General features: G+C 41.5%; 3 protein-coding genes across 7 annotated transcripts in view; 1 reads left to right on the forward strand and 2 right to left on the reverse strand.

The window, feature by feature from the left end:
• Positions 1-2,793, reverse strand: part of NME7 (NME/NM23 family member 7) — a 96,118-nt gene extending 93,325 nt beyond the window's left edge. Inside the window, exon 1 of one of the 2 annotated variants that reach the window (XM_035540378.2) lies at positions 2,669-2,793. In XM_035540378.2, the coding sequence (XP_035396271.1) occupies positions 2,669-2,671 (3 nt within the window). In that variant the 5' untranslated portion in view covers positions 2,672-2,793. Of the gene's footprint in view, positions 1-2,182; positions 2,451-2,668 lie in introns of those variants that run through there. The other variant, XM_035540379.2, reaches the window with a different exon arrangement.
• Positions 2,706-10,561, forward strand: BLZF1 (basic leucine zipper nuclear factor 1). 2 transcript variants are annotated; one of them, XM_035540374.2, is made up of 7 exons: positions 2,706-2,799; positions 3,605-3,661; positions 4,685-5,124; positions 5,820-6,019; positions 7,377-7,505; positions 8,095-8,314; positions 9,131-10,561. In XM_035540374.2, exons 2-7 carry the CDS (start codon positions 3,643-3,645, stop codon positions 9,314-9,316), a joined length of 1,194 nt encoding a protein of 397 aa, XP_035396267.1. In that variant the 5' UTR covers positions 2,706-2,799; positions 3,605-3,642; the 3' UTR covers positions 9,317-10,561. The 2 variants fall into 2 exon arrangements, with proteins under 2 accessions (XP_035396267.1, XP_035396268.1); XM_035540375.1 differs by having other exon boundaries at positions 2,790-3,175.
• CCDC181 (coiled-coil domain containing 181) lies at positions 5,256-19,756 on the reverse strand. Of its 3 annotated transcripts, XM_050709873.1 has the most exons (7): positions 19,588-19,756; positions 16,611-16,771; positions 15,074-16,048; positions 12,903-13,049; positions 12,095-12,249; positions 11,353-11,525; positions 5,256-5,592 (listed from the first exon to the last, which is right to left on the reverse strand). In XM_050709873.1, exons 2-6 carry the CDS (start codon positions 16,746-16,748, stop codon positions 11,363-11,365), a joined length of 1,578 nt encoding a protein of 525 aa, XP_050565830.1. In that variant the 5' UTR covers positions 16,749-16,771; positions 19,588-19,756; the 3' UTR covers positions 5,256-5,592; positions 11,353-11,362. The 3 variants fall into 3 exon arrangements, with proteins under 3 accessions (XP_050565830.1, XP_035396263.1, XP_035396262.1); XM_035540370.2 differs by lacking the exon at positions 5,256-5,592 and having other exon boundaries at positions 10,703-11,525; XM_035540369.2 differs by lacking the exons at positions 5,256-5,592; positions 19,588-19,756 and adding an exon at positions 18,604-18,724 and having other exon boundaries at positions 10,703-11,525.
• Positions 19,757-20,593: the final 837 nt, after the last annotated feature.

Consider the following 20,593-nt stretch of genomic DNA (forward strand, 5'->3'; position numbering starts at 1 on the left):
TACAACTAATGCAATCATAACTCATAATTTATTCTACTGACTATAAGCAACACAGACTCTGGGTCTGGCAAGCTTTCTACCAGAATTCTCCTTGCTTTCAGAACATAATTAGGTTCCTGAGGTTAAAACCTGGCTTGTAGAACAACATTTGAATTCATTGGAAGGAGTTGTTCATTTTTTAATTCATTGTGTCTGAGAAAAGATGTTCTGAAAATGTTTGAGATGGATCAGGTGTATAAAGTCACAGTGTCCAAAAGTTTGGGAACTTATCTCTTTCTCGGGATGCCGTATGCCTACCTAACTGGGTGGCACACGTTCCTGTAACACCTATTTTCCCATCATCTTCCAGCTACCAAAGTGTTCTTACTGTATTTTAGGAAATTGGTAGGAGAAAGGGTGCTTGAGTGGGAAAGCTGGCTGCTTTGCAGGTATGAAAGAAACAAACTGCATTCTATAATACATGAAATGTCAGAGAAAATCAAAATTGCAGCCCATTACATTACAGGGAAAGAGAACAGACAAAATATAATGCAGAGGAAACTGAAATACACAGCTTCTTCTTGCTTCAGCACTCACAAAAGCAATTAAGCAGGTTACAACCAGAGAAGTAACACATTTGGTTTTAATCAGGGGACAGAGCTGCCAAACAGGGAAAGAAAGAACAGCTTGAAGAAGTTAGACATACCCATGTTAGCATGTAAAATGGTCCTTGATGTACCACCAGGACCAGCCAAAGAAACCCCAAACCACACTTATTTCTGAGCACTCCTAGAGAAAGGCCACTGGGCCCTGGAGGAGGATGAGGCTGGGACAGCTGCCTCACTGCTGCCTTTGGAAGATAACGGAACGAGTTATTAAACAGACAATTGTTGAGCATCTAAGACGACATGATAATAAAAAGCAGAAAATGTTAACGTGTCAACAACAAATCCTATCGTATCCAGTTTCCAGTTACACAGTAACTGACCTAAGTGAGTAAAGGAGAAGTCACTGATGTGACACACTTGGATTTGCTAGGACTTTTAATCCAAGACACCCCACATTCTGACAAGTAGGAAATCACAGCCTGAATTAGAGAGCAGTTCTCACTGCTGTATGCAAAAGTAATTAGGAATACTTCACTCGCAAACTGGGAGATGATTTCCGGTGGAGTCTCAAAATGGCCCGTCCCACATCTAGTTTTATTTCATATTTTATTTCAGTGTTACACTGACAATGAAACAGAGAAGGTGCACGTTCAGAATCTGGGCTCACACTAGGCTGGGAGAGACTGCAGTTTGGTAAACAGAAGCAGAATTCAAAGTGATTTTGATTAGCTGAGAATGGTCTGAAATTCTGTAGAGGCCAATTACTACAACGATGATCAAGAAAATAAATTCAAATACCTGGGGAAAATCTAGCCAGACTGCAAAAACACAGGAAAAGATCTGAAAGTTAGAGAGGATTGCAGTTGAGCAGGAGAATGCAGCCAGGAAAAAAAAAAAATGTGGCTAATTTGTCACTGAATATCTAGGACACAAGAAACGAGAATTTTGTGCTGGTCAGCGGCAGTGAAACCTCAGTTGGCATATAATATGCAGATTAAACACCACGTTTAGAGAAAATTGCAGACAGTAGAAAAAAAATCCAAAGTTTAAACACACATGATCAACAGGAAAATACTAAGAGAACAATGTCAGTTTAGCATAGAATAACATGAAAAGATAGAACAGTGAAGTAATAATCTTCAAGTTCTTTTGCACGTAACAGACAAAAATGGGTTATCTTTATACCTGCTGTGTATAGAATTAGTAACCACTGGCATCAGCTGCAATAAGGAATGTATAAGGAAAAAATACAAACAGTAACTATAAAAATCAATAAGTAATGGAACTATGTCAGGACATCATGCAGTCCCTGTCACCAAAGGCTCTTCAAAACAAGTTAAACAAAATCACCATGGGAAGTATTGTTAGAGGTAGCTGTAGGATTCAACACCACTTTAATGAATCGGTTAACTTGTGTCACCTCAGCTGCAAAGGAAGGTTAGAAACACATCACATTCACAACGAGCAAAACACTCAGCTGCGATACGCATGCTGTGCCTAGGTGACATCCGCGTAACCTCACAAAGCAGGACTTCTGCTGACACGAGTAAACACAAAAAGCGCATTTGTAATTTTGCCCGGATTCACCAAAAGACCTGTAAGCCCTGTGTGTGGAAGCGAACTGTGGTGCTCCTGATGAAGCGGCAGATGCTGATGCCGAGTCTGGGTACCCTCACAACGCTGTGACACGGGCTGGAGCAGCTGGGACAGACCCGAGCTGCGTGAGGGATGGATGGGGCTTTGGGCAGCCCGGTCCGGTGGGAGGCGCCCCTGCCACGGCAGGCGCTGGGGCTAGGTGGTCTTTGGGGTCCCTCCAACCGCACCGACCTGCGATCCTCCAGCCACACCCCACCGCCCGCTCGCCTGCCTGAGGAACCACAACGCCCGGCGCTCAGACGTGTTTCCGCCCTAACACCCGCTGCCGGCCTTCCGCTGGGTCCCCCAACCCCAACCCCAACCCCAACCCCAATCCCAACCCCAACCCCAATCCCAATCCCAATCCCAACCCCAATCCCAGCCCCAACCCCAGTCCCAGCCCCAACCCCAGTCCCAGCCCCGGCCCGCCCCAGCCCCGCGCTCACCATGGCGGCGGCCGCCTCCCCCCGCCGTTCCCTAGCAACCGTGGCCCTGCCCAACGGCCGGAAGCGGAAGCTGAGGGCGGTGGCGGGCGCTGGAGGAGCCGGGCTCGGGGCTGCCGCCGCCGGGAGAGAGGGTAACGGCCGCGGGGGGTGTGGCGGCTGTTGGGGCTGGATCCGAATCCGAATTCGGATCAGGACCGTGACCGGGACCCGTCACCGTCTCGCCGTGACGGCTTCCTGCCCTGGCTTAGCTGGGGGCTGTGGGGCGGGGGCTGAGGGAGCCCCGGGAGGGGAGGCTGCGCTTCTGCTTTCCTCTTTTTCCTTTATTTTCTGTTTCTCTTTTCCCTTTTTCTACCCCTCGCAACGCAACCCGGGGCCTAGGAAGCTGGCAGGGGCCTGCTGCTCCCTGCCACCATCGCCGTGTCGGGCGGAGGAGTGGCCGGGAGCCGTCGTTTCCTCCTCCTCTCTTGTCCGCCCCGAGCACAGCGCGGATTTCACTTTTTTTCCCTGGTGATTTTAGGCGATCTTTACGTGCTCCTCAAGTTGTGCTTTGGGAGTGTGGTAGTTTCAGAGGGTAAGGGGAGGGCTCATTTGGAAAGGGGAACTTGAGGAGTGGAAGTTGAGCAGCAAGAGCTGGGACGTCAAGTCTAGCCCTTAGTGAAGGAAGAAGCAAATGCTGGAAGCTTCATGGTCTTCTTCTAACTCTTCTGGGTCCTCGAGTGTTTTTTCCGTTTGTTTTTAATTTGTTTTGATGGTGTTGTTTCCCCCCCCCCCCCCCCCCCCTTATAAATTACTTACAGCTTTTAGCTCACGATAAAGAGCATATCAGTGTGCCTGAACTGAATTTTAAAGGTTGTACTAGAAAACAGGGTAACCCAAGATTAACCGTCAGTGCTATCTTGCTAAAGATTTTTTTCCTTCCTTCCCTCTCCTCCTCAGATTCATGTAGTTAAGAAGAACTGAATGCTAAGGGGAAAATGACATCCCTAGAAAAAGGTAGGTGGTTCACATGATATCTGAACAGACTGAGTTAAAAGTACTTTAACCTATATTCTAAAAGCTTATTGCCTTTATTTAGCTATTAGGAAATAATTGTGTGGCCTCACTGTTGCAGTGAAAAATAAAGAGCTGCCTGGATGGGGCAGTTAATACGATGGGTTTTCAAAATCTAGTTTTGCATGGAAAACCAAATCTGTCACTTGTCTTTACGCTTGTCTGTCAGTCCTACTGTGGTCTTTACAACCTGGTGGTACTGATTCAACCAAGCTGAAAATTGGGCAATGTAATGGCGCCATTATGGTATTTTTGAAATTTTGAATAGAGGATGCAGACATGTTACTGCCCAGAGTTTGAGGAGTAACAGCAGTATGTGTAGCTATGTTGTAAGACACTTTCCTGCCTTTACCCATTGTGAGGAAACTTTACTGTAATATTTAACTCAACTGAAAACTTGGTGAACTTAAGTAAAATGAATTTCAGTGACTGTTATGTGTATTTGGGAATCTAGACCAGATTGCAGCCTCACTGGGAGTACTGGGGGCTATTGATTAGAAATGATGTGAAACTGAATCATTCACAATTAAAACATATAACAGATAGTACTTAAAGCCTCTTAAACTTCTTATGGCATTAGTAGCTAGTAGCTGCTTTTTATTGTTGCTTTTAAAATGGGCCTGCTCTCATTCTGTCAAGTTGCCAAAATGTTAAGTTTTCTGTCAGTCTATAGGTAATATTGTCATGATTTTTTTTCCTTACCAGTTCTTGCTCATGTCTGCACCTACCTAATCTTGTATGGCAGCAAGGAATTAAGATTAATACAGTTCAGATCAATGATTTTGTCTTAATGAGCAACACACACTTGACTTTTTAGATCCTAACTTGTGCTGCAAAGGACTGTTCTACACATGCAGCGTGAAATTAAAAGCTTCACCTTTAGAGTAAATGAAGCGAAGAGTTGCAATGAAACCATAACAAAATGAAAGGTGGTAAACTTCTCCTTCCACGTTTTCTGAATTTTAGTTGACTATGCCTCGTCACCCATCCGAGGACCTGGAGATGGCATGGAAACAGAGCAGACGGCTGAATCGGTGGAAGCAAGCACTGGAGCCAACACTACAAACCATCTCATCCACCACAGCCCACAGAAAAAGACGGTCTCTTCGCTGAGTCCTGGAGTTCTCCAGCTAGGGAAAATACACGCTGATAAATCAGTAGAGATTGAAGCTATCCGTATATTAGTCCCCAAAGCAGCTATCACCCATGTTGTTCCAACTAAAAATGCTAAAGTAGCTAAATCAGTGGGACATAAAGGAGATACGTTCCATCAGTTGGATGGAACTGTAGATCCCAAGAAAGAACAGACAGAGTTGAAAAATGCACTTGAAAAGCTAAAGAATTCAGAAAAGCGGTTGTTACAGGATAAAGAAGGCCTCTCTAATCAGCTTCGTATACAGACAGAGGTAAGAAATAAAAGTTGTTTGGTTGGTTGTTTTTTTTTCCTCACACACAAATGAGCAGCTCTGGTTTATTTAGACAGTTTGTGAATAAAATCAAAGCTAACTGTTGTGACACTGTAGCCTTGAAACAAAAAATTTTCCTTTTGAACTTATCAGCTAAGATACGGAGTAAAAGTGCATCTGAGCACTCCAGTGCTGCTTCTCTGTCAGCAGATAAAAATATCAAAGGCGCAAAGCTGGGTGAAACACGCTAGAGAGTTGCAGGGAAATGTATCTTTCATGAGAAAAGCCTTTGCCCCTCAATCCAACTGCGAAGTAAAAAATGTTACCATAGAAAGGGGGACTGTAACTTTCAAAAGTAATAAATGGATGTCTTGTCTCATCCTTTGCTATCTTACTGAGTCAGGACTTGAATGCTGCTGAAACTTTCTTTGTTTCTTGTAGCAGATTTTCATTCTTCCTCTTTGAACACTGTTAAAATTTAAGCAAGAAAATGTTAAACATGTATTAGTCTTAAAAGTTTATGGCTTACTGAAGTGGATTGTGAGGCTTAATATACGCTGCTTTGGGTAGATCCCATGCTGGAAGGAGGAAGGCAACTTATTGTTTAGCATTTGCAGTAAGTTGTGCTGCATTCAGAAAGTAGAAGGTGTTTCAACCTCTATTGGTAATAAGAAGATGGTTTGGTCTAATTCTAGGTGAATCGGGAGCTGAAGAAATTACTTGTTGCTTCTGTTGGGGATGACCTGCAGTATCACTTTGAACGGATGGCTCGTGAGAAAAATCAGCTTATCCTAGAAAACGAAGTCTTGGGCCGGAATATGTCTCAGTTGTCTGAACAACTGGAGCGCATGTCTATACAGTGCGACGTGTGGCGAAGCAAATTCCTAGCGAGCAGGTATTCCCTCTTACAGAACTGTTACAGCAGCATTTTGCTTTAGTCTTTTAATTCGCACACCCACTGCAATGCCTGGGGGTGTTCTTATATATGCAGAGCCACAACAGCTATAGGACACTTATTATGAAGTTTCAATCTCTTCAAAGATATAAAGAAAGTAAGCTCCTTGTAAATCTAAATACTTCTGCCTTTCAAAGGCAATAGGGTGGGTCCTAACACTCCTGAAATCTTAATTCCAGTTCTTGTCAATGTAGTAAGACGGGTCCAGTATAGGGTTTAAAAATATCTTCCAGGACAGCTGTCTTGACTCATCTATTTTTTTCCCCCAAGAATCCCCATAAAATCATCAATTCTTGGAGAAGTTGATTCGATAAACTTTTCTTAGAGTGATTCAGGGATCTACTGGGAACAACAAAGAATGGAAAAGATAGGGGATCTCTTCTTTAAACACTCACTGTGTTACTAAGAACCCTACTGATACTTCTGTAACCATAAACGAATGGGTAGCAAGAGTCAGGAGCAAATCTTGAGCTGGTCTGAATGTCAACATTTCCTTTGACAATGGATTAGACTTTTAACTTGCTAGGTGTAGGTGATTTAGCACATCTGCAAATAGTGTCCTATGATTTTAATCTTCTACTGTAGCCATATACAACTCGTTAATTTTAATTGGTGATGCTTAATGCATATTGTGGAAAAGCCTTACTGCTTCAAAGAGACAGTAATAGAATAGTCTCCTCCATTTAAGTTGCTGGTATTTAGCAGTTTTGTCATAATGCGTGAATGGTAAGTAGCTGTGACAGTACTAGCTAGGCAAGTGTTACTACCCTCATTTAGCTTGTTTCTTTAGTATTACAAGTCCCAAGATCAGGGATGTGAGTCCCTCCTATGAGCATTTTTGACAGTGTGGAGATGTGCTTCGAGTGACACCTTTGCTACTGTAATGTTCTGGTTCATTGAAGTCTTGGATTTCTTACTGGTGGCTAAGTGGCATTCTCTTCTTGGTGTGCACAGTATCTCAGGTACTGAAATACCAGCTCGAGGGGTCAGTGCCAAGTCTCATGGCACAGCAAAATATGACAACAGTTTTCTCATTTGTAGCTCTCGCATGCCCGTATCCGGAGCATTTAACACCTAGGGACTGCCCCTGAGAGAGGCAAAGAAGTGAATGCAGTCTGTAGCCATAGCCACCTTGCATGTCCTTTGTAATTAGGTTGATACAGGCCCTGTGTGGCAGGGAAGGGAGGGGAACAGCAGCTTAATCCTTAGTTTGAGCTGATTAAATGCTGTCTGTCGTAGAGTTAAGGTGACTTTGAAACTGCTCCCTTAAGTTACTGATTGGAGATTTCTTTTGCAGGGTTATGGCTGATGAGCTAACAAATACCAGAGCAATTCTTCAGCGTCAAACGCGGGATGCACAGAGTGCAATCCAGGATCTGTTGAGCGAACGGGATCAGTTCCGTCAAGAAATGATTGAGACACAGAAGTACGATTTTTCTAATCCAGACTACCTCTCTGCAAGCTTTCGTTTTTCTCAGTTTATTATGGGCTAGAGAAGAATCAAATAGATTTCCTCTGTTCTTGTGGTATTTAACAACAACAACAACAAAATGCTGATGGATAGTATTGTTGCTTTTCAATCTTGGAACTGAAATAGCCGAAGTAGCATTAATTCTTACTCCAGCATTCCCTGGAGGTGTGACTTCTCAGGGGTCGTATACTGTGGAGCTGATATCTCTCAGATACTAACCTTCTATATTTAATCGCTTACTGCCTTGACTTCAAGTCTCCTCTATCTCCTTCCAAAGCGTACAGATTCTTCTACCTGTATTGACTTCTTAATGCTTATCCAGACAGATATCAAATAAGTTTCACTAGTATTAAAATTCTGTATTGGTGATGTATGGCCGTTGAGAACAGCCTCTTTGCTTCCTTGTTTAAATACTAAACCTCTTTTGGTTGACATTTTGACTTGTGCGGTAAGTTTTGGGAAGAGACGATTCCTCTGAAGCATGCTGTGTGCTGACAGTATGCATTAAAAAAAAAAAACCACTAATTTTCTCCTTTCTGTGCAGGCTGCTGGAGGAGCTGATGGTTTCTCTTCAGTGGGGGAGACAGCAGACATACTACCCCAGTGCCCAACCATACACTACAACAGAGCTAGCAACTGTGAACTGTAAGCTAGCCAAAGCTGTAAGCTCACATCTTCTTGGAAATGTTGGAACTAGCAGTCCGAAAAAGACTTCAACAGCTGTGGAGTTTTGCAATACCCCTGCTGAGAAAATGGCTGAAAGGGTAAGAACCCTTCATATATCTCCACCTGTCATCACAGCACTGGGTTGTGTTGCCATAAAGCAAGGCTTTTCTTTCTGTAAACTACTTAATATCTTATTTAAAAGCTACACCCAAGGAAAACATGCTGAATGGAGTTTTTTGTTTGATATTTAAAAAACAAATCTGGAAGAATAAGCAGAACAACGTAACATATGTATTCTGTTCTGTCCCTAGCACCACAAATGACTGGGTCAAAATTTGTTTAGACTTAGTGTGTCAGGAGAAAGCCAACTGAAAATACTTAAGTTTAAAAAATGATAGGGAGAAGAAACCTAACTCAGGTAGGAATAAATCATAACACTTCAGGAGTAGTTTCTGTTGCCCTAAAAATGGTATTGTCGAAGGTGGGAGGAAACAGAGAGAGAAGCTTTATCTCTTCCAAGATACAGTTCCACTACAAAAAGCTTGATGTTTAAAATAACAAACTAGACTAACAGTCTAGTCTGGAAGTAGCTGAATAACACTTGAGCAGCAGAAGGCTCACAGTACCTTATTATATATATTGGCCTTGCTTATTTTTGCTCACCTCAGCTAAAAAGAGTTCTGTTATTCTCAATAAAATCATACCTTGAATTTCTGATTGATATTACTAACTCTTAAACAGCACTTAATGCTTTTATATTGAGGGTCTGGATAGATGGATATTTTTTAGTTTTAAATTTGAAATAAAGCTGAAAAGCCCTGCTTTTGAGCAGAAATCCTTCGTAGCTGTCAGAGAATGATAAATCCTATTAACCTTAATAGATAAATTTTCATTCTCAGCTTTTCCATCCTTAGGTTTTACGTGTATTGGATCCAGCTGCCTGTACAGAAACATCAGCAGAAGCTTCCTTTTCTGAGACTTCTCCACCTTCCTTCCTTTCCACAAAGAAGAATATTGGAAGGTTTCACCCTTATACAAGATACGAAGATATAACTTTCAATTGTTGCAATCACTGTCAAGGAGAGCTGATAGCCCTTTAAAAACACAGCAAATGCAACTGCACATGCACTCTTTCTGAAGAATTACACTAGTTGATGTTCAGCAGGCTTCCCTTTTTCCTGTTTCTTTCCATAGGAGCATATTTAAAATTGGAAATCCTGCAGTTTCTGCTTCTCTACCACTTGAAGTCAGGGACTGACAGGACTTCCTTAGCCTGTGGGATACTTCTATTATTTTTCAGTCTGAAAAGCTACTTATTTCCTTCTACAAAGGCAAGACCAAAAATGTTATGCTGGTCCAAGCTGTAGGGCATAGAGATCCCCGTGATTAGTTGAGGTTTACAGTCTTATTAACAAATCTTAATGAATCTCTCGTTACAGGGAGACAAAAGCATAAGCTATACCAAAGTAAATGAAGTACTACATATTAAAATAATAATATAAAAATCAAAAGACACTGGAATATAGTCAGCTCCATGTTTTTTAATATTATTCAAGGTGAGGAACTGTCCTCAAGTCTACGTTCAGCCTTTTAAATTTAGTAATATAAACAAGTGTGTGCAATGAGTCTTTACAGCTGTAAGCTCTGAAAGAGCATATGCAGTATTGCTGCCCTCCTGGTATGGAGAAGGGGAAAAGAACTTGGATGAACTCTTATCTATAATATATAAAAAGGACCTGGCTTTAAATGGATTCTAGAAACTGTGGGGGGTGATATTCTTGTATTTCCACAAAGCTATAGTGATGCTTTTTCCATCTATTTCAGCTTCCAGAGCCAAGCTGTTAGGTAGCTGATCCTCAGCAAAGAAAGTTTGATATACCTCCTTTAGTACACAGTGCTGAAACCTGACCTAGCACTAAGAACTCAGTCCTTGCCCAAAGTCTTCCTGGGTGTTACGGGAGGCTGATGGTAAGCACTAAGTTTGCACACGGACTAGTAAAAAATATTTTTTTACTTGTATGATTTTATTTTCTTGATGTTGGTTCAAAGAGATACTCCAGCAGATGATCTGCTGAATCCAAAGAAGCCTATTTAAATTTAAGTTGCAAATGTAGAGGAAAGTTAGGAGGATGCAAATACACATTTTGATTTGTTTTCCCTCCCATGTTTATCATACGTAGTTGTCTAGTTTGGAGAAAGGGTTTCTACAATGGCTGCCTTCACCCAGTTTTTCTTTAAATCTCATACCATGTTCAGAGTATATAAGTTACAAATTCTTGCTGTTTCTGGCCATGCTTTGGGTTGCATGAAGAAAACTACAATAAACTTTCTTTGCTTACTTTAAAGTTACAGTTTTGGATTTAATACAGCTGTATCTTTGACCCCGCATTCCTTTGATTTCATCAGTCACCTCAGCATATTCTCTTGTATCAAGAGTACACAGCATCAAGGTGACAGTTTATTTCAATAAGTTTAGCAAACATGGAAATGGACACAAGGAATCCAGCTTCCTTGATAGTGGTAGAGATCATAATTCACATTATCTTTAATTTCATGGAGTATAAAACTACTGAATATAAATGCATCAGTCTGGCTCAAAGAAGTAAGTTTCTGAAAAAATGATGCAAGTTCACATACATGTTAACCTTCAATCACCACTTCCTCTGAAATGAAAGTGTCCTCTGGTCTAGCCAGGACAGCTGGTCCACAAACCAGTAGAAAGCAGTAACTCAAAGATTTAAGAAATAGCATTTTCCAGCAACACGAGTTGTACAAGCATCATCACAAGCAGCAAACAGCAATATTAATCCAGCAAAAATTCACCATTTTACATAATAGCCTGCATCTGGGAATTCATGGTGGAGTTCAGTAATAAAGTGCCTTTTAAAGGGGAGTATGTATTTGCCACCCTCGCAAACAGATCTCACTCTCATTTAGATTTGGTCAAACCAAGAAGATCCCTGAGTTGTACATAAAAGCAGGCTTTTCAACAAAATTCATTACAAATAAATAGCAAAACCATTGTCAATGAAGGGAATTGTTAAACTCACTTGAAAGCTTTAAAAACACCACAAAGTCGGTAGCTGTAAAGAGCCATAAAAATTAAGAGGGTTGCCCCCAAGAACTCTGTAGTTACCTCTAAATTTTCAACTGTAATGGTCTCTGAAGCGAAAGGATTTAGGCTCTGAACTAATGCAGTGGATGTTCTGCATCTGTTTCGCTCTTCTGGCTTCTAATCTAAGCTGCCTCGCTCGCTCTTTAGCAGCCAGTTCTTCCGCTCGTTTTTCTTCTCTCTTTCTTTTTAGCCATCTGTGGAGAGAAACAGGACTGACAGGTAGCAACTGAAATTTTTATTTCATCCATTCAAAGGAGGCTGGACCCCATGTAACTAGAGTCACCTGGTGCTGCAGGATAAAGATGTTAGGGCCAAGTAAAAGCCCATCATTCCCAAACATGAGAGGTACTACACTTTTCTATCCTAGCACTCCTGGTTCTGCATCCACATTCCCTACCCCCTTTTGTTGAACTAATTCAACTTGCAGACTCAAGAAAAAAAAAATCTCTTTACCAGATAAACTTTCTGCCCGTCTAATAGACTAAATTGGCATAAGACTGCTTTAAAATAGGCAAAAAGGGCTAGGGGAGAAGGATCTCTTTTTCAGCAGAAGCAATCCACTAGTTCAGCTCAGGCTCTGACAAATTTTACAACAGTGAACAAACAACATCAAAGAACTGATGTGTTTTTCCTACAGTATAAACTAATGAGGGTATATTCGCTCAAAAAAAGACTTCAGCATTAAAGATGTACTATAAAATGACAGTAAGTTGATACACTACAAAAATTTCAAAATGGATTCCCTAGGAATGTTTCTACTCACTCTTTGAAAGCTCTGTTGCATTCCTCTGTTCTTGGGAAAAAGGCAATTCCCTCTGCCTGCCGTCTCAAAATTTCTATCTGTTTTTCTTTCACGTGTTCTTGGTGCTTTTTTTTAAGCCATAACTTGAAGGCTTCTTCTGGATTCCTACTCCTGTCCTATTTAAATAAAAGACACATATACATGAGATTTATCATTAAATGACCTTTATATTAATCATTTTATTATAATTTTTCAACTCCACTCGCATTTCCCATCCACATTAGGGAAATTATTTTATAAGCAAACAACCATATGCTAATCTGTCACGGAATACACAGATGAGCAAGCATTCAAAGTGGTATGTTTTTAAAAAAAATACTAAATTTAGTGTTTTCAAGCCTGTTGCTGAATGACAGAGTATCTTCAGGAACTTCAGAGTATCTGAATCATCATTGTTGGTCATGCCACATGCATTAACTGCTTGCTAGCAAGTTCTGATGGTAAGGAATATACTTCAAAGGGTTTTCTGGCTTGTTCACTGCTGGGCTCAGTAAAGTCATTCACCTGCTAAAAAAGGGCATCACTGTACCTCCTGTACTTTTATAGCTATTAAGGTCACACATGGAGCTTGTACAGCATAAGCCAGCCTGCCAGGCAGAACCATGCTGAGTATGCAAGTCAGTCTAGCTCTTCACTGAAACAATATGACAAAAACATTTCCTATCACTGTGAATTTTCATATGCTTAGCTAAGAACAGGGGCTTCGAATTCGGTTTTCCTATTTAACCAGAGCAGTATGGCTCCCAGTCTCACATTAGGGTGATCTTACTTTGCTGTTCAAGTTTTCCAGCTCCTTTGCACGACGAATTCGTTTTTCTTCTTGCACCTGTTCTTTCTTCTTCTGTAACCAGGCTCGAAATACCATCTCATTCTCTCTTCTCTTCTGTTCTTCTTGTTCTTTTTTCCTTTCTTCTTCCTTGTATGAGATTAAGCGAATAAAAATCTTGCTCATTAAGATAATTGTCTTAATCTGCAAAAGCTTCATTGTCAAAATGGATAATAAATGAGCCATTTGAATTATATCTGACACAAAAATACTGATGGAACAGGAATACTCAGACTGCAGCAAGCTGGTACTGTTTTTAGGAAGAAATTAGTCTGAGCACTTCCCCTGTGCATATTAAATCTACCTGTTTTTTGTGATTACCTCCATTTCCATGATACATCCCAACTCATCGACATTTCAGTAGCAACAGGTCATCTGCCTGTAGCAAAATGACATTGCCCAATTAAACTGATTTGAAGCCAATCAGAGCTAATTGATGCACTTTAAATATTAAAGAAACCCTCAGGCTTGATAGACCATTAAACCCTAAAGGATATTTAACTTCTCATGGACTGCTGGCACTACCTTATTAATGGAGATTTTTTTTTTCTGGACATGAAGTTGAAATGCATTTATTCACGGAATTAATAGCTTAACACTTTTCTCAAGTTTAAAAAATTGATTTTTATAAAACTGAAAACACTTCTTGTAATTATTAATCACATTTTAGCTAACAAGTATCTATAAATAGCAGAAATGGTTTCAATCAATGCTTCAGAACAGGACAGTTTATCAGGTTTTAATTCTCTGACACAAAAGCTATAATCCCCATTCATTTCAAAAATCTACTCTTCCTGCGAATAGATGATATTCCTCCCACTTACACACAACTTGCAGACAGCATCCTACAAGCTTACAATTTCTACTTTACTGAAATGAAAAAAAAAAGCACCAAAATGAGGCAGCTGGATTCAAATAACGTCAAGAAATGTTTTGTGCCTGTGAAATCCACAGTGTTAGTTCACCTTCACGGATGAAGAAATACAGTACTACATTCTTACCTTCTTCGTGAATTAGCCAATAAAGTAGCGCAGACTACATTAGCCTAGTAACAGAAGGTTGCCTCCACACCACACTAATTGTTTTAAATGCATGAAGTATGCTGTCAAGAGATCTAGACTTGTGTGTACAAATAAAGCACATCAGTAACGCTCCACATTTCATGCCCCTCATCTCTGACATCAGCAAACTTTTCATACAAAGCAGGCCAGAACTATTTCCAGCTTACTTAGAACACAACGGCACAGAAAAATGATAGGTGCTTCCACGTTCTTTTTATTCAGACCATGACCTTAGATTTAAAGCGCCTGACTAGAACCCTAGAGAAGTATGGATAGTTTGGTTAGAATCCAAACCGCCTATCCTGTCCTGAATGAATATTTATAAATAGTTTCCTGATGCGATCATTATTATCACAGGATGGTTTGGTTTGGAAAGGACCTTAAAGATCATCTTTGTGGCCCTCCTCTGGACTCGTTCTTGACCTGTAACTAACAAGGCATGCCCATTTTGAAGTCTTCCTTCCATTTTAAACACACGTACCCCTTTGTTCATAGATCTCACAGCCACTCTCCTGTGTAAAATCTTATTTTATGACTAAACACTCTCCCATCTGATAATTGCCTATTACATACTTCATCAGCACCCAAACATGCACCTGCATTATTGTGGTTAATGCTAGTTTTCTCCACAGACCACACTGCAATGTAGATGTGATACTGTGTACAATGTTCCAGCAAAGAGTGGGCCTGTAATGGAATTTACAGAGAGTCAATAAGCAAAAGATGTAAATAGAATAAAGCAAAAAAAAAAAAAGGCTTATTTATGAAGAATGTATTAAATACTTAATTTCTGCTGTGAACAAGGGATGATCCTATACCACTCAATGTTTTTGGCGGGTTTTGGTGTTTTTTGTTTTTGTTTGTTTGTTTGTTTTGTTTGTTTTTAAATGAAAGGAGTTTTGAGAGATTTTGTACAAACTCCAGAGAATTACTGTTACTATTACTGCCTCTTTTATCATGGAAGAGCAGAGTAAATGCCCTGAACACGTGGCCTTTGTGAAACAGAGGAATGTGATGGTCACTTTGACCTGCTCGTTGCCTCTGTATCTTTACCTCTTTCCTCATTTTTTCCTTCCTTTGTTCTAGCTGCTTCCGCAGTTCTTTTTGTCTGGGAGAAAGACAGTAAGTGGAACTTCTCACTGGCACATTTGCAGACTGTGCTCTCGGTGGAGTCTTCCGTTTTCCCAGACCTCTTGCAGCATTGATAGCAGAGTTTGGACGATACTTAGGGTTAGATGGGGGCTTAGGGAAATACACACACTCTTCTCCAGCAGGAGACAAAGAATGTACACCTGGTCTTACAGGAGGTACTTCCTTCATTCGAGAGAGAGCACCAGAAGAACTGGGGTGTGATTTTGGAGACGTACGTTGAGTTTCAATGTCAGTGAAAGAAACACTTATTGGGGGCAAAAAGCCCTGGCTTTCAATATCACGTAAACTTAGAAGTTCAAACTTCCCATCTTTTTCCACTAGGATTTTACCATCTTTCTGTTCCTCATTCTTGCCAGCATGTGGTGAAAATGATGGGCTTTCCTGTCCCATGTCATTAGAAATATGCAACCGAGACAGCCTATTTGAGACATCATCTTCTCTTGCAAGGTCTGTTTTACAAACTTCAGCATCTTCTGGAGGAGGAACTTCAAGATCCACCAATGTATCCTTAAATTTTAACTTCCGTTCTCTATTCTCATTCACAGGAGCCTGATTCTCCAGCAGTTTGTTGGCTTCTTCAATCTTTTCCAAGATGTAACGCTTTATTTCTTCATCCTCTTCCTCATCCAGTTGCTGCTGGTTTTCTAGCTTGGATTCCTGGATAGAACATTCACTATCCGTATCAGATAGATGATCCCCCTGTTTCATGTCAGACCCTGATACCAAACTTTCTTCATTGAGGGGTTTCACTTTCACATCTGTGCCTGCTTCTGAAAGCTGATCTGGATTTTCTTCCATTTCTTCACTGTCTTCCTCAAAGGTCTCCACAACTTGAACAATTTTTCCTTCAATATGCCCTTCATTTCTTTCAGGATTCTGAAAAAAATAAAAATAAAAATGTTTATCTCAAACTGTTCTCCCAACCAAGAACAGTATCAGAGAAACAGAAAAGGAACAGCAAGAGAGAAAAGCAGTACTAACTAGACTATTTTTTAAAACAGGCTGTCAAATAGAGAATGTCTTAACAAATAGCTTTTTTGGCACTAACATCTCTGCTACAGTTTCTCCATGTTACATCGATACAAAGTTTAACCAACCATGGCTGGAGCAGTAAAGCAATCAGTGACAATGTGAAAACAGAACAATGTGTTGCACAAATACTTAAAGGAGCCTGCACTGAAAGCAGAAGTACTTTGTACTGAATATATTATTTTCAATGAACTCTGTATTTTCTGTTTTAAGACAATTATAAGCAAACTAATCAGTTCATTGATTTTTTTTTCACTGTAGTTCCAAATAACATTCCTTCTCAAAATTCAGCAAATGTACCTACACATCTCAAGCCACACTGAATTTTGTGCTTAGGATTCCAAGTTTAGTCCAAGATTACTTTTTCACCCTTCTAAATAAGAAAACTATCAATTAATTTAACAAATACCTCTATTTCACCAAGGTTTTCTTTTTCCTCTTCATTAATTAGCCATTCAAGGTCTTTTTCAAAGTCATCCTCATATTCTCCACTTTCTGTTATATCACCCATATTTGCTGGATCACCTTGGTCTTCATTTTCACTCATTTTGGTGATGCCTTAGAGTAATACTACAAAAAAGAAGGAATACTCGTTTTAAAACTCCAGTGACAAACAAGCACAGAATGTTGAAATCTCCCAGGGCATCCACATCAAACTTGCAAACAGAATCAACACAACCATGTTAGATAGTGCCACAGCACCTCAGAACTAAGGAGCATTAATGGTTTTAAACATGAATGGTTTCGGCCTTTCCAGCTCTGGCTAGCAGGGCAAGATCTGAATCAAAACAAAACGAAATATACCCAATAACCAGTCAGTCAGGTTGGCTATAGTCAGATTCATGACAAAACTGAGGGTAAGCCACTATAAGGATGGGATCAGTCAAACGATCTTTTCTCTTTGTACCCGCTGCTGTCTGCTGGAAGTTGCTGCTTCTGTCTCTCTCTCACAGGATAAACCTGCATCGTTTGCAATACACCACTACACGAACATAGCATAGCTTATGGCAACACAACATGGGATGTAAGAATCAGCTCTGACCCCAGATGGCCCTGGAACTGCAAAACAGTTCTTGCTGTTTGATCCTTCCTGCCTTTCCAGACAATAAGGGTTGCACCTGAACTTCCCAATCTGTAAGCATTTCATAATGTGTTCTGTAAAAACTCCTCCATCCAGAAGCTGCTACTTAAATTCCTTCAAGGTTTTAAATTCTGGTGAGCATCTTTGAGTTCTCAGTTACTTACTCACACAAACACCAGCTCTGCCTCTTAAAACCCTATGTATCACAATTGACAAGCATTGCTCTTTTAGACCTCAAAATTTAGTCGAGATTTAGCTACAAGAAAAGAATAATAATAAAGCTGGATACTTTTATTGCAAACTTGTTTGTATGCAAACTTTACAAAAGCCCCTCTTTTTGCTTGAACCACATTTTGGTCAATAGAATATGACAACATTTTGCTCCTCTCACTTCTTTCTAGCCACCACTTGCCAGGAGAATTACTTATTCACACTAGGTTTCTCCAAGTTTAAGTTTTTAAGGCTTGTTTAGACTGCTGACTTGGCTTTCTACACATCTATTTCCATCATGTCTTACCTGCACCTCTTCCCATAAGACAGACAAACCTTTTTGCTTGGAAATGCCCCTTCCTTCACAAACGTCATTGCTTTGGGTGGCAACACGTAATTGGGTTATTAATGGAGGTTACCTTACTCTAGTGCATATTCAGCACAAAAGAACTATTCCTCCTTAACTTCTTTGTAATTACAGTTGAACAGTTATAAAAGCTACAAAGGTGAATTGTGCCTTTAGCAAAACGCATTCATGTCCGTCTCTGCCACTTGACACAAACACTGAACACATTTCAATTTATGTATGGTGCGTATAGTAAAGGGGAGAAGCATGAAATGAGTCTCTGCTATAACATAAAGTAGTTGTGGCTGAGAAGATATTTTCACTTTCCTCCAGAAGATCCCAAATCAGCTGCTGTTCTATTATTAATTACGAAGTAAAAACTAAAGTGCTTCAGCTTCATCAGGGACCAGAAGTATTTAGAAAATATAAAGTCGTCACAGAATCACAGACTGGTTTGGGTTGGAAGGGACATTAAAGATCATCGAGATCCACCCCCCTGCCATGGGCAGGGACACCCCCCACCAGCCCAGGCTGCCCAAAGCCCCATCCGGCCTGGCCTCGAGCACTTCCAGGGATGGGGCATCCACAGCTTCTCTGGGCTGCCTGTGCCAGCGCCTCACCGCCCTCATGACAAGAATTTCTTCCCCATGTCTAATCTAAACCTCCCCTCTTTCAGTTTAATGCCTTCACCCCTTGTGCTATCCAGGAGCACCTGTCACCTATTTCCTTTTTTTAAGAAGGAAGGGAGCAGAAGGGGCAATGTACCCTGTGCCTGACTCCTGCAGAGCCTCGCAGCCCCTCTACACCGCGGCCCCGTGACACCAAGATCCCGGCCGCTGCGGCCGCCATGAGCTGCCCCCCCCCCTCCCCCGCAGCTCCGCAGAGCTCGGCGCCGTTGCCATGGCAGCAGCACGGTCCCCGCTCCCCGCCGACGGCGGCCCCCGAGGCCCAAAGTCCGCGGCGGACGCGCGCCCGCGCCGTGTGGCACCGCCCCGTCGCCATGGTGTTATTTATTTTTGTTCATGGCCCCGCTGCTGGCGAGCAGCGCGGTCAGAGGGGGAGCTGCCGGTGTCAAAAATCGGAGCTTTTGTTAGTAAAAATAGCGCTACACCTGCAGGGAGGTGACCGGCTGCATCACATCACTCTCACATCACACATCACTCTCACAGAACTTCAAAATGCAGTGGAAAAGAAATAATTAAAAAACACATAAAAAAAAAAAAGCCAACCCCAAATAAATGACCTTCTGGGCTGGAGAAGCCAGCAGAGGGACTAGACACAGTAGCAGAGCTGCATGTTGTGGGTGCAGGCACTGAAACGAGCTCCGTGCTGGCTTAATTTACCATGGCACCTGCCTTCGTGGCTCGTGCAGCATGGCGCTGTACCTCCCAGCACTGCATTCAGAGGTATGGCCCCCCTCAGGCCTCCTGCCACCACAGGGCTGCAGGAGCACGATGGCTGTGGGCAGAGGGGAGGAAGGTGTCTTGGCTGGCAGCACCAACATGGTGCCCATCACCTCATCCCCAACATGGAGATGGGCCCCCGTTTTGAAAACGAACAAAAAAACCCCACATCATTAACCGAGCTGAAAATGACAATGTACAAGTACACCAGAAGGCCAAACACCTCAGGGACAACATGTTCTGTGTCCCAAAGGCTTATGTAAATAAAATAAAACCCAGGCAGAAAACAGCCAGGAGTAAATTTAGCCTGGGCATCGATAGCTCTAAGGGACATGAAGACAGTTACCCTTGCACTCATAGCAGGGGGCTAAACCGCGTCAAGGTGCGTCTCAGGAGGTTTCTGAAGGCTTCTGGTGCAGGGGTTTCCTCTAGTCCTATGACATACAGCAAGAAAACAAATGGGTTTTGACATTGTTTTCAGCAAGTAGGAAAGGCTCCCTGGTATTTACCTCAGATATACATGGCTACTGCTGTACCTGGAAAAACATCAACCACTGACCCTCACCCAGGGTCACGTAGGTATCTTGTACATGAAGATGACACTCCGGAGTTTCAATTTCAATTTTCCACATTTCACAGACAGGTGGCTTAGACAAGTTCACAGCAGACTAAAATAAAGCTTTGATATTCCTCCCAGTTCTCTTTGTGCTCTGCTTTTATTGTAAGACCATCTTTCATCTTACAAGCCAGTGCTACCACTTTCATTCACAAGAGATGCTTTATTCCACTAATTACGCATCGGTGTGATTGTAAGATAAGACAAGAATTAGACCCAGTTGCTGGAATATCAAGCTATAATGCTTAACAATGATATTTAAAGAACTTAAGATATTTTAAAATGATATTTTTGGTTCAATCTAAATTAGTATGATTGTGTTTATGAACCCATATATCATTAAGTTTAGGTTTTCAGGTGTTCCTTTCTGTGAGGGAGCTACACAACATGGTTGTGAAGAAATGCAATGAAAACAATAGGCAAGCAATGCAGTGCTTCAGGGACAGGCCCCAGCACGTTGGTTGCTTTTTTCCATGTCACTAATACATCAGATGCCACCTTTAGGGAACAGAGAAAGGCTGCATAACACCTTCAGAGAGCTGTTAAACAAGCATCGTAACACCTTTTATATAGTTTGTAGGAAACAGCTGACACTGTCAAGAGTCACTAGGAATAAGGTCCAGAGCTACTAGTCCCCTGTCCCTTGCCATAAGGAAAGTCCCTCTTTCCTTCCCAAGTGCTTGGCTATGGTGACACTGATAGAGCAGAAAATGTAATCACATCTGTGCAGAGCCCT

Source organism: Cygnus atratus, chromosome 1 (assembly GCF_013377495.2).
Source record: "Cygnus atratus isolate AKBS03 ecotype Queensland, Australia chromosome 1, CAtr_DNAZoo_HiC_assembly, whole genome shotgun sequence".
NCBI lineage: Eukaryota > Metazoa > Chordata > Aves > Anseriformes > Anatidae > Cygnus > Cygnus atratus.